At 42.2% G+C, this 12,646-nt stretch overlaps 1 protein-coding gene across 10 annotated transcripts in view; it reads right to left on the bottom strand.

The window, feature by feature from the left end:
- Positions 1-881: 881 nt before the first annotated feature.
- MBNL3 (muscleblind like splicing regulator 3) overlaps positions 882-12,646 on the bottom strand; it is a 97,508-nt gene continuing 85,743 nt past the window's right edge. For 9 of the 10 annotated variants that reach the window (XR_011329509.1, XM_069811403.1, XM_069811398.1 and 6 more), the window contains 2 exons: positions 11,277-11,350; positions 882-8,622 (listed from right to left, as the gene is read on the bottom strand). Coding sequence is in view for 8 of the 10 variants with exons in the window: in XM_069811403.1 (XP_069667504.1) it covers positions 11,294-11,350 (57 nt within the window). In the remaining 2 variants the exon portion in view is untranslated. The remainder of the gene's footprint in view (positions 8,623-11,276; positions 11,351-12,646) is intronic. The other variant, XR_011329508.1, reaches the window with a different exon arrangement.

The raw sequence follows: 12,646 nt of genomic DNA on the forward strand, positions 1-12,646 counted from the left end.
GCATCAAAGCCCTCGCGTTGCACCATCTGGGCTCACCCATCACCTTGGTGTCCCCCGCGCCGCAGCAGCCTGGGTGCCGAGGCCAGACCACCACTCAGACGTTAGCCGAGTCAAGCTGCTCACATCTTCAGGGGCTTCCTGATGTCATCTTCTGCTGCCCACGAGATGAGCGATGCTGCTGCCCGGCCTGGCCACGCTCCCTGGCTTGGTGCCTCCAGCTAGATCCAACATATGTTGAGACCAGCCAGCAAAAGCTAAAGCTTTTCGGGAGCAAGTGGCGATCTCAAGCGGGTCTAAGGGTAAAAGCCCGCTTTTACGGCAATGCTGTTGGCATGCATGTGGCGACCAAGGCGGCAACGCCGCTGAGCAATTTTCTTACCTCTAAATTTACGCAACATTACAGAAGGGACAAACAAACTTGGCAAGAAGCAATTCTCTCTTGCAGAAGTCTAGACCAAGCTTAGCCGTGGCTGCTCCGCGCCGCAGCGAGAGGCATCCCCAGCCGGTGCCGGCTGGAGGCATGAGCCCGGCAAAGCAGCCTGGGGATGAGCTGGGCACTTGGAGGAGAGCTGGGGAATCCAGGCCGCTGCCAAAGGGAGCTTACTGTTGAATTATTGCACTGGGACGTTCAAAACGGTATCTGACACAAATGCTGAAAGAGAAAAATTAATACACACATCACTGTGCTACAAAAGCTGCAGGCCTTTGAATGATAGTCAATTTATTCTTCATGGTTATCTTCAAATGCACAGCTCTGATCTCCTCTCTAATCACATCACAGATAGGGTCAGAAAGGAAGCATGGAAAAATACAAACCAAGCATACCACATCATATGTGTCTCAGAAGGTCTAAGGCAGAAGAGAAACCAAAAGGCAGCATCTGGAAAGTTTTACTTTTTATTTTTCTAAAATACAAATGTCTTTCTTGTGTTAGTAACTTTAATATGATAGGCCAAATGCATCCGATAAAAAGGAGGCACTGGCTACAGAATTCAAAATACTGAAGGTATTTTCTGGAAAGAAATTTATTCTGTTGTTCTACATTTTAGATATAACATTGAATCAAATTCATTAGTTATTATTTTTACATCAGAACCTTTGAAGTTTGGGACTAATAAACTGGAACTTGAAAAGTTTTTAAAGTAAACTCCTATTAATGTGTAGATATGGATCCATAAAAAACATAACCAAGAATTTTATACACTTTATTAAAAGATCAAAAAATAAACAATAACAATATAGAAGTAACATACTAAAATGAGTAGCATTATGCACATTTCTAAAGCACGTACAAGCACTACAGCAATATAACGTGGCAAAAAGAAAAATAAATTCAAAGCGTACACCCTGTTGGTAGCAGTTGAGGGAATGAACTATCATGTTACGGAACTGAAATATTGCATTAGCCTACGCCTGTCTGGATCCGATGATATTTTAATTTCTTACAATTCCACAGGGCTAACTGTAATTGTTTGTATATATTTTCTAAACTATACCATTAAATTGATATCTAATGTTTCCCTTACTTTGTTTTACCAGAAATGCCTATGAAAAGAAGAATGTGCTTCAAAGATCTACTTTACACAGTACAGTATAAATGTTTTTATATATTTAAATTAAAAATTGACAATTTAGGAGAACGTTCTCTCTTTGATTTTAGTGATTGCCTAAAATACAATTATCTATAAAAAAAAAATAGTGATCTGTTGTCAGGTGATACAATAAAGAGTGTGGGGAGTCTTGGTTCATTTTCATGATTTAAAATAAAAATATAATTAAAACAAAGCTAATTGGAAAGAAAAAAAAAATCCCATAATCCAATCTAAGAATGGTCTTATCATCCCCTCATCTGCTAGGATACAAAAGCCATGGCAACAAAATCATTTGGCTTCCACCACTATCAAATAGCATCTGTGTACAGTAATAAAGAACTGGAACCTTGTAATTCGGTGTCAGGTAATTCTCTCTGTTGTGTGTTTGGAAAAATAACTTCATTTTATTTAACAGTTGTGTTATTTTTGCATGTCTAAATACCGCATTTGAGAGGCATATATTTTTGATGATAGAGGATGTCAGTAACGATCACTAGCAAAGATTTTAGCAGCGTTGTCACGATCATGCTCATACCCCAAAGAAAAGAATTTTGACCAGCTACGATTCATTTCACATAGTGCAAAGTATTTTTCTCTCATAATCCTAGAAACGAGAAAGAGCTCGATTGTAGAAATCGATTACGGCAAAGGGAAGCCTTAATAGCATAGTGGCTAGAATTAGCTGATTATTTTGTATTAAAATCTAGGTTATTAGAACACCCATGAATAGAGGCAACATCTGATTTCTTCCTGTTTTAAAGACACCGGGACCGCATGATGCTACGGCTCCAATTCAGCAAACCACCCACTTAAACAAACCCCTGGTGCAAAACAGGCTGGCTGGGCACTCGCTGGCATCGCGAGGCATCGGAAGCCTCTGAGAAGCCAGCAGTAGCGGCCGAAGAGCAGGTCTTACGCTTGGCAGCGACACCTCAGCCCCCAACCCTGGGATGGGAGGAAAGGGAGACGGTGACATCGGGTGCCACCACCCATTGGTTCCGCTCTGCGGTGCTCAACTCATTGCTTGAGTCGGGACCAGCCTCACGGCAAAACCAGCGACCTTTCTGAAGCAAGTCTGGGGCTTGGGTTTTGCAAAAAGGAAAAAACACTTGTTCCAATCAAAAGTAAATGGGACAACACAGGTGCTTCAGCTTCTCCAAAATCCCCCCTGTACTGCCGAGCCCCGGCAGTACCACCAACACAGAGGAAAGGGAACCAAGAGGCTGCTCGGCGGGCTGGGGGACCACGGCCGTGCTCTCCTTTGGTGGCATTTCAATGGGGCTTGTTAGCCCCAGCCGGGAGCACCAAGCTGGCCACGCTGCCATGCTCAGCCTCCACCTCCCCGCCCCAACATCCACCCGGCAGTGCCGCCGGAGCAGGCAGCACCAGGCAGCGCTGCCACCTGGTTCTCTCAAACGAACACCACGGCTGCCGTACAGCAGAGGAAAATGGCCAGAGACAATCCAAAACCTCCCCTGTCCATCCACTCATCAGTCCCTTCCATTTTGTTACCTTGCCCCAAAAGGGTGAAAAAAAACAAAACCGCAAAACCAAAAAAACCAGTAAGTTGTGATATTTCAAATTCCCTCTGGGATTTAAAACACTCGCTGCAGTGACAGTCACCTCTAACAGATAAACACTTCCAGCTAGAAATAGGATTAGGTGCTAGGAAAAATGTGTGTATGCCGCCACGGACCTATCGGTCCTAATAGGATTCACCGAGAACACAACCTATCAGAAACATGACCTAGGGTGTGTTTGAAAATGTAGGCCGATTAAAAAAGAAAAAAAAGTAATTCAAATCTTTGCTAGTGACCTTACTAGTTAATTACACACTGTTTCCCATTTCTCTGTGCTGCAGGTTGGAGCTGACCTGTTATCAGTCTGCTGTATAATAAGCTATGGCAAACTACAAAGCTTTTACAACAGCAAAGCAACATCATGCTTTCAGATAAGTTTTATAGCAAAAAACTCCTCCTTTTCAAAGCCTTAGTAATACCTATCTCTTTTACAAACTTTTCCTGTATTATTACAGACTTTTTATATTCAAAATAAGTTCCAAGGATTTCTTTCGTGGACTATGTACATAAGTGCAAAAAAGGTGTGTCTCACACATTCGTACACTAACTGAATCAGTTTAACTGCAGCATATTTGTATCTTCAACACTGTTACGGGGTCATTCCACAATATTTTTTTTTCTTATGTACAGTTTTTGCTAATATAAATTAGTATTAAAATAGTTATATGCTTAATTATTTAGCCCTGATCGTAACGTAATTGCGTGAGTGCTCAATTTCTGGAGAAAAGAAAATTGCAGGCAGAGCTACAGTACTGAAACGGATTAATTCTGAATTCCCACCGTGTGAATGAATGTGAAATGAAAGCAAGACCGGTCACTACGTCGTAAATACAGGCTGTCGTGTTTTTGAAGTGAAAATACTGTGGAATAACCCTTGCCACACAACAATTTCTACAAGCTATAAAACCTGACTCTAAATCCATGTGTTGTAAACTTCTTGACTGAAAAAGTGACCTTAAAGACACAAATTCAGCGTTCACATGGGACTTTGGGATTTTAAAAATATTCAATCATATCTTTATCTGACAGTATCGAACTGTACCTTTAACAAGCTCATACTGTTACACATCACTTTTAATTTACATGTGAAAATTTCACAAATAATGTATACAAAGGTAGCCATGTTGTAGTTTTGTTGCCATAGCAACAACAACTTAATATAATTAGTTAACAATGAATCTATCATTGTAGGAGTTACATACAAAGTTAATTTTGTTCTTAAACTGTAAACTATACAAACTAGTTATGGACTGTATTCTATACCTTACCATGCTTCAGTGTTGGTTTAGAATATAACTAAATGGGCTGAATACATGTATTAAAAATTTTAAACTTTCTCTAACTCTCCTTCAAAATTAAATTCATTAGTTACTAAAGATATCAAAAAAAGCAATAATGAAAACCTTAAAAACTAATGGTAGAGAAATGAAAATATATGACATGAATTAATGCGTTGTAGCCTAGTAACAATGTGTTGTAGCTCTATTTACATTTGGATTAGGCTATCAACTATTTTTTTTTTTTTAAAAGTTATTACAGTCTTTAACATACAGTATATACTCTAAGGCCTTCAACAGGCACATGGTAAAATCAGGTCAATATCAAACTAAATCCATTCAACAGGAATGGGAAATTAGATTTTCCTCATAAATTTCACCTTTTTCAATTTTCATGTCTGTGAAATGTACAAGGGATAAACAAAACGAGGACTCCAGTTTCTCAATCATTGTGTACCCGCGTGTCCTAGAGCTACTCGACCGCGCCAGCCGGCAGCCCGCGAGGCGGAGGAGAAGACGTCTCGCCAGGCACGCGCGTATCCTCCTCCGGCCAGCTGCACCCACGAGACACATACCCATCTCCATCGCCGCCTCGACGGTGGTGGCCCAGCTCCGGCGGGACGTCCGCCGCCACCGGCACGCCGGGAGGACCCCACCGCGGGACCCCGGAGCGCCGGCGCGGCTGTGGTCGGCGGCCAGCCTGGCGGTGCCGCCGTTCGGGAACACTCCGAGCGTGGTGCGAGACGGCAAGGATGGATGGCAGGGAGGAAAAGCGCTTCGGAGTGCTCGGGAAGGGGGCCGGCGCAGGCTGGCCAGGGAGGTAACGGTTTCTAGAACATCGCGATGCAAAAATACACAGTCAAAAATCATCAGCTAGAAATTTCCAACTAAAAAACACGGCTGATTGTGAAATCATGTTCCAAATTACTAAAAACACTGTATTTAACAAAAATAATCTTAATAGTTTTATGAATCCATTTTATTTTAAATCCCTCTTTTATTGTCTGCTTATGTTACAGTTTAGTAGTAGTACTTTTTATTGAAACTACTAACAACCTTTTTTCGTGAAAATGATCAATCTCAGCTTTCATTTTCCCTCTGCATGACCCGTTTTATCCAAGTTTCAGCATTTCTTGCATATTGTTTGCATAAGGCTGAGAGAAATGGACAAAGAGAAATAACTTTGGATAAATAAAAAATATAGGTTCATGGAAAGTGGGAAGCTTATAAAAATGTCACTAAAATTATATCGATTTAAACAAACTTACATACATCTCTTGTCAAATAAAGGATGATATTCATGCTTTTATGACATTTGTTTAGAGTCACTAACTAGCTCGGTGACTTTGTAATAGTCTATTTAGGAAATTTATAGTCTGGCGACTTTTTTTTTTCTTTTCTTTCTTGAACAAAGAAAATTAGAGCAAGTCATTGCACAACTAGTTTAAATAGTGCTACCTCAAAATGGCATTTTTGCCGAGATTGTTTTGAATTTGGTGAAGTTTAGTGCTTCAAGCTTTTCTTTCTTTAAACTCATTTACAAATTAACTCTAAATTTGCCAGCAATATAAAAACTGTTGTGGCACCTAATATAACTACCCTGAACATCCCTCATTGGACCTCTTTAATAAAAAATAATCCTTAAATGCTTTTTTTTTTCAGTGCTTTAAATGTGACATGAAAACAGCTGTATTCTAGGTTTACATTCTATGCACATCTATGCCAGATGTTTAAGTCGATAAATAAAAGAGGAGGTTACATCAAAGTGTCAAGATATACAAAAATCCATTTAGCACTGAAAAAATTCCAACCTCCTTGAACTCATAAAGCCATACAAGCTTGAATGCATCCTTTCTGGCTTAAGATCAGCTCTGTTCTTTGTTGAGGCACTGGCACAGGTTGTGCAAAACCCATTTTTGATACACAAATAATTTCAAACAGGAAGTACTCAAATCCACTTTTTTCCACTAACAATGTTATGGTTTTGGGAAACAGAAACTCAGTGGTGAAAAGAACAGGTATGCGGTCACCAATATAAATGAGAGTCACTGATTTCAGGCAATGCTGCTGCTTGTGAACGCTGATGGCTGGGGAACATCTATGGACACAAGCGACTGTTAAAGCACAGGGTTCATAAGGGGGGTGGGGATGTTTCTTCCCCTCTCTCAGGGTTTGGTTCAAAGCCTGCTGAAATGAATGGAGAGATTCCTTCTGGCTCAAGGCCTTTTTGAGCTGGGCTCTTCCAAGGTTCTTCCTATGAATGAGTCTCCACAGGCAGATGGTCAGAGCCTGTTCTGGGGTGCATCAGCTGTGCCCTAGATGCCCCTCCATCACTTGTGGTCCGTGGAGATACACATCTAGTAAACTGTCTGCGCTCACACCAGAGGAGAGGGGGCAAGGGAAGTCTCTAACCAAGGCCAAGGAGCTTGGAAAAGAAAAGAAAACCTGGTTGTCAGAATTTGGCACCCTACAGAACCATCGTGAGCTTGGGGTGGCTGGCCCTCCGGATGCTGAGAGCTGGCCTCTTGCTTGGTTTCAATAACGATTCTCTTTCTCCTTGTATGGAGTTCGTGGATTTACAGTAGCAAATCCATTTCTTCCATAATGCCAATGATACTGTAGAGCTATGACCGGGATGAATTTGGCTGTATCCTCAACCAAAATGCATTCTGCAGCCACATTGTTCAGCAACGCAGCATAACGACAGGCTGGGGCTGTCCAGGGTGCACGGGCTGGAAATCGTTTCATTCATGCATATGTAAAGGAGGTATTGAGAACTAGCCCTTGTTGTGCGGCAAACATTGCTCTTGATCAAGTAGAAGGTGCCAAAATAAATCCACTGATCTATAGGAGCTCCATTGAGATGAATGTTTATATACAGTAGAAAGCTTATGCTGAGCTTTCTCCTGCTTTGTTACTGTTGTGTTTGCTTTAAAGGGCCAGAGATCATGGGGCAAAAAAGTCACCCACTTATGGAAAATGGTGATTAAATAATAGGTACACGCTGACAAAATTTCAAGAAAAGCCACATAAGATTTCAGGCCAAAATGTTTCAGCACGTTTAGTGGAGACAAGCCCCTGGGCGTGGTACGACCCAGCTTGGGCTAAGTTGCGGTTATGGGCCCATTCCAGCTAACGGTTGGCATTTGCTCCTCTCCAACGCAATGAGTCTTTGCCCAGCTGAAGCTGTCTCACTTCACCATCTATTTTTTTTTTTTTTGACTGCACCATGAGAACAGCAAGAGAGATTGTGCGCCGTTTGCAGCTGAGAATGCACTTCAATGGACAACAGAACTGCAGAAATCCCTTGATGCTTACCACTGTCTGAGCAAATCGTTCCTGTCCCCTTACTGAGCCTGGGCTTTTGTGTTTTTTTTTTTCCAAAAGTTTCCAGAATCAGCTCATTGTATTGAAAGCAATACCCTGAACTGGACTAAAATGACAACTGTCCTTTCATACCACTTGTACTAAAAATTTGGAGTCTATCTGAAGGCAAATTTTAAATGATAAAAGGAGCATTTAACACAAGCAACTTTAGCTGACATTAACAGCAAAATCCAGCAAAGGGCAGAACATTCCTGTGTCGTGTTTTTCAAGCACATAATTCCTGTTTCCCACAATAACATTTTTAGTAAAAAACAAACAAAAACCCATAAAACCTACAGTATATGAAAACTTAAGACATAACAATAATGAAAAAACGGTATTGAGTATACTTGATAATGATGTACACTTTAAAACAAATCAATAGACTATGATGTAAACAAAACAGTAAGATAACACTTTAAAAACAAGACAAACATTTATCCATCGATAGTATACAGTAAACCAACAGTCCGCTGTGCAGATGCACTTATCAGGATGGTAGTCATAAAATGATTAAGTGTGTTAAAGTAATGTGTTATAAAAGTCTATTATAATTTTCTACTTGTATATCTCATATAACAGAGAGCTGTTTGTTAATTGTTTCTATAGTGCTTTTTTTTTTTTTTTTTTTTTGACATTCCCATTGATCAGTTTTTGGTTAACATGTAGGCTGCAACAGGCTTACTGTAGAGGTGGTAGAGAACGATAGAGGGAAGAGGGGATATATACAGAAAGGCCATGCGCAGCTTCCCACCAAGAAGTCCTGGTGCTCCATAATTTTACTGTTCAGAATTTCAACATGGTCTGCTGCAGGGGAAAGAAAAAACAACAAAGAAAGAGTGAGAAGTTAGAGAGAGAGATATATCTATATTGTAATAAAAGTCATTCTAATAAGATACATTTACATCCTCACTGCATTGCCCAAGAGGTTGCCATTAGTATGTTGCAGAGAGAAAACATTTTATTCCCTTAATTTTCTGATGTAGGGTGAAATTGCTAATAACACACTTGGCATCCTCTTTAATCTGCACTTAGGGCTTTCCATTTCCAGTGTGCTTCACACACATACTGATAAGACAATTAGTGAAAGAGGGAGGTGGGCGAATAATAGTCTTATTTTTGGACAGAATGGCAGGTAGAGAGTGACTAAGGAGAGGGCCAAAGGAATCCCTGACCCCTGTTAGCTCCCGTTTCCTTTAGAGAGAGCCACAGTCACATTAAAATCTAAGGAGCCATGAGCCAAAGGCAAATAGGGCCCAGAGACAAAACACAGACACAGAAACCCTGTGCTCAGGAGACCCTCTTCTGGGAGCAAATTGCCTCTCTTGAGATGTACTCATGAAGACACTCTCCTGAAGGACCCAACTCTTGTCTCCTGCAGAGCTAGACTAGCCAGCCTGGCTACCAGGACCTCACCAACTATGGAGGAAAAGAAAAACATCTGCTAGAGAAGCAAGTATTTCAATTACCCAACTCCCACTCAGGGCAGCTTTGGGAATTGCCCCTCTGCCCCTCAGCACTGCAGAGTGCCAGCCAAGGTCCTCATCTGGCAAAACACTTGAGCACATGCATAATTTCACATGCTCGGGTGGTAGTGTGAAACGATGTGTCCTCAAGAGATTTGCTTGCCTTTAGTTTATGCACGGAGATGGTGGGTAACAACCCAGGAATAGGATCAAAACACACAGGCTGCTGCAGGAAAATGGTCACTGGTGGGTCTGTGAGCACTGGGGATGCTGGGGGACATAGCCCTGTTCTACCAGCCTCCAAAGGTGGTTTATGTCCCCCAGCTGCAAGGTGTTAAGAGGACAAGTGCTTCTGGCAGAGCGATGGCTTATGCATGTGCTCACACTGCCCTCGTGAAGAACAGGCTCCTTCTCTGACCCAGACCTTCTCCATGCCCAGTAGCCTGATCCCCAAGAAATCCCATCAAATTCAATACATTAACACTAGTTCTTTCAAGCAAAGGTTTTTCATGGTCCTTAACAGCACTGCCGATGCTTTTCTCAACTGACTGTGCCGTGCTCCCTACTTAGTAAAGAAATATATCCCATGGAAGTTCCTCACCTAGTCTGAAATCACTAACTATTGGCAGTGTGAGTTTAAGCACACAGACACACACACACGTAAAAGTGAAAAGAATTCATTAAAAAGAAGTTTCCTGAAATAAATGCTGAAAACAATCTCAAAGAGTTAAAAAATGAGGCTCTTCCAATGCAAATGATTTCCTTATGGGGTGGAACAGGCTATTTTGCATGTGTTATGGAAATGGTTAACATGTCAGGTGTCATGTCTGTCTGTCTGTTCTTTGGGAGAGCAGTACACTGTGTAACACAGAACATTTTCGCTAATGGGGATAGCTTGGTGTTCACCCCTACGTAGACAAGGGTCCATGGCCACAGTTCGCGGGTCATTTGTACATACGGTACTTTATTAACGTCAGCAGAGATAAGGGCCACCATCAAGATGAGTAACTTCTGTCGATCGCTAAAGACATCATTAGAGAATTGCTTGCCAAATTAATTTCCAGCATTTAAGTACTTGCCTGTAACACGTGACCTAAGGAAGAAATGGGTTGCATATCTGTGTATACTAAATGGCTTGCATTGGAAAAAACTGGTGACCTTCTGTTGAAGCGAACTGCTCTTTAGTCTCTTGGGGTAAAAAAATACAGTGATGAACTGAAACCCTCAAGGGATTTTCTCTCATGAACATCAGCTAACTCTCACAAAGAAAAGCAATGGAAAAATGACACCGCTGCTACAGCTGTGAAATAATAGTTTGTAAATCAAAGAAAAGGACAAACTCCTCCACCGTTCCCACTCAGAGAAACCTAGCAGCCTAGGGAAGCCCAGGATCTGTAGGCGGGGTGAAGGATATGTTGCTTGTGGCATTCATCCTGGTCTTAAACACATACAAGGACCTCTTGAAGAAACCCACCATAAGCCAGGCTCCCACTGCAGCTGAACAGATCTCTGCTCAGACCAAGCCAGCCTTGCAGATGCACAGCAGCTGATGATGACCCAGTCCTGCTTACCCCAGGAAAGGAAATATGCCACTAACAGCAGAAGAGAAGTTACACCTTTTCAGCTGACTCATTACCAGAGCAGTCTTTGCCATCAATAGTGCAAACCCCTGAGGCATCTGCAGGCAGCTGGGAGCTGTGCAAAGGAAGAGTAATCTGTAAACACAGCCATCAGACTCAGGGGGATGTAAGAAGGGAGGCCACGAACACCGTAAAACAGATATTTTAGACACAAGGAAACATTGCTTGTTATAAACCATAGGACTGGTCCGTATCTGTGCTGCAGCTGCTGAATTTCTGTTGAGTTGGCAGAGCGTGAAGCCACTGGGGTCCTGCAGGCTCGGTCCCTCTGCCCGAGCCAGCCCTCCTTTTGGGGGATGCACTGCCCTTGTACAAAGCAGTCCACCGTAAAGAGAAATACCAAAAAGGAACTTACTGTTCTATCGGGAACTTCTACATCTGTGAAACAAACATGCTGCTACTCAGTTCATCTACTGATAACTGGGATATCTACAGCAAAAAAAAACAAAGAACACAATACATTAAAACATTGTCTTGAGATTGTGCTGCTCATTCTGTCTTCAGTATCAGGTTAGTAAGTACATCAGTGTCTTATAAAACAGGATCCATTCCCAAGATGTCTTTATTTTGCCACACATTAAGTACAACGTAGCTGCATCACTACTGATGCCTCGTGGAGTATGTGGTGATTGTACTGGGATTTTAACTCCATAGACTACAAGTAAGACAGATATGCCCTGAAACTATCTGGCTGAAACAGGACTCATACAGCCACAGAGCAACACTGCACAGGAATTTCTGCTTTCTTCTCATGACCAATACGAGTATGAGTAAGACCTGCTCTACCTGAAAATAACAACAAAGCACAGAAAAAGACTAGCAATCCCTACTGCAAGCAGTAAAACACTGCCTAGGACTTATGCAGGCAAATATTCTACTGAAAGCCTCGTGACTTCACACTAGCAAAAGACTAGAGGATGCCCCCTGAGATATTACTGACAGTCAGCATGGCTAACAGCCTCCTAAAGAACAAAGTGACACCCCATTTTCTTGGCAATAGCTCTAAACCTGAGAGCATGACAAATAAAAATGCTAAAATTAGTATTGGGGGAAAAATAAAAAAAGTGTTTGAAATGTCTCTGGTCTGACTGGGAAAAGTTGTGGCACACCAAATTATCAGGAAGCATCACTAGGACAGGTTGTGCATATACAGTTCAGGACTGGTGCGGAAGCAGCCATCACAACTCAGTATCTTCAGAGGAAAGTTTTGGAGAGAATTATGGCTCGGCAGACATGCATGAAATCCTGTACACTTACGGCAGTGCTACAACGGCACGTATTGCACATCCAGAATCATTTCTGTAGGGATGGGTGACGTTACTGGCATAAATAAGCTTCAGACTTCATAGCCTCGCCCCTGATTTTTTGGGGTTTGGTTGGTGGTTGGGTTTTTTTGTTTGTTTTTTTGGTTGTTTTTAGAGTCCAATCTTGCAGTGTGGGGAGGCTGCTTTGTGTTTTCACTTCCACTTTCCAGCCAGGAGAGGACATGCCAAAATACCACGGGGAAGGATGCTCAGGGTGGTATTTCTGCTTGAGACTGAAAGCAGAAGTGCTGCAGGTCTTGTGTGACAGTATGGTTGGGAGTTTCACAGCCCATTTTTTCAGGACCCACAGAGGGTGTTGTTTTTTGGAGAAGCGCCTGCACCCCTGCCAATCGCCCATCCCTACGCTCCGGCCAGGCTCGCCGCCCATCCCGCACGTGGCAGGACCGGCCGGTGCCCCCTC

The sequence above is a fragment of the Haliaeetus albicilla genome, chromosome 23 (genome assembly GCF_947461875.1).
Source record: "Haliaeetus albicilla chromosome 23, bHalAlb1.1, whole genome shotgun sequence".
In the NCBI taxonomy this organism is placed as follows: domain Eukaryota; kingdom Metazoa; phylum Chordata; class Aves; order Accipitriformes; family Accipitridae; genus Haliaeetus; species Haliaeetus albicilla.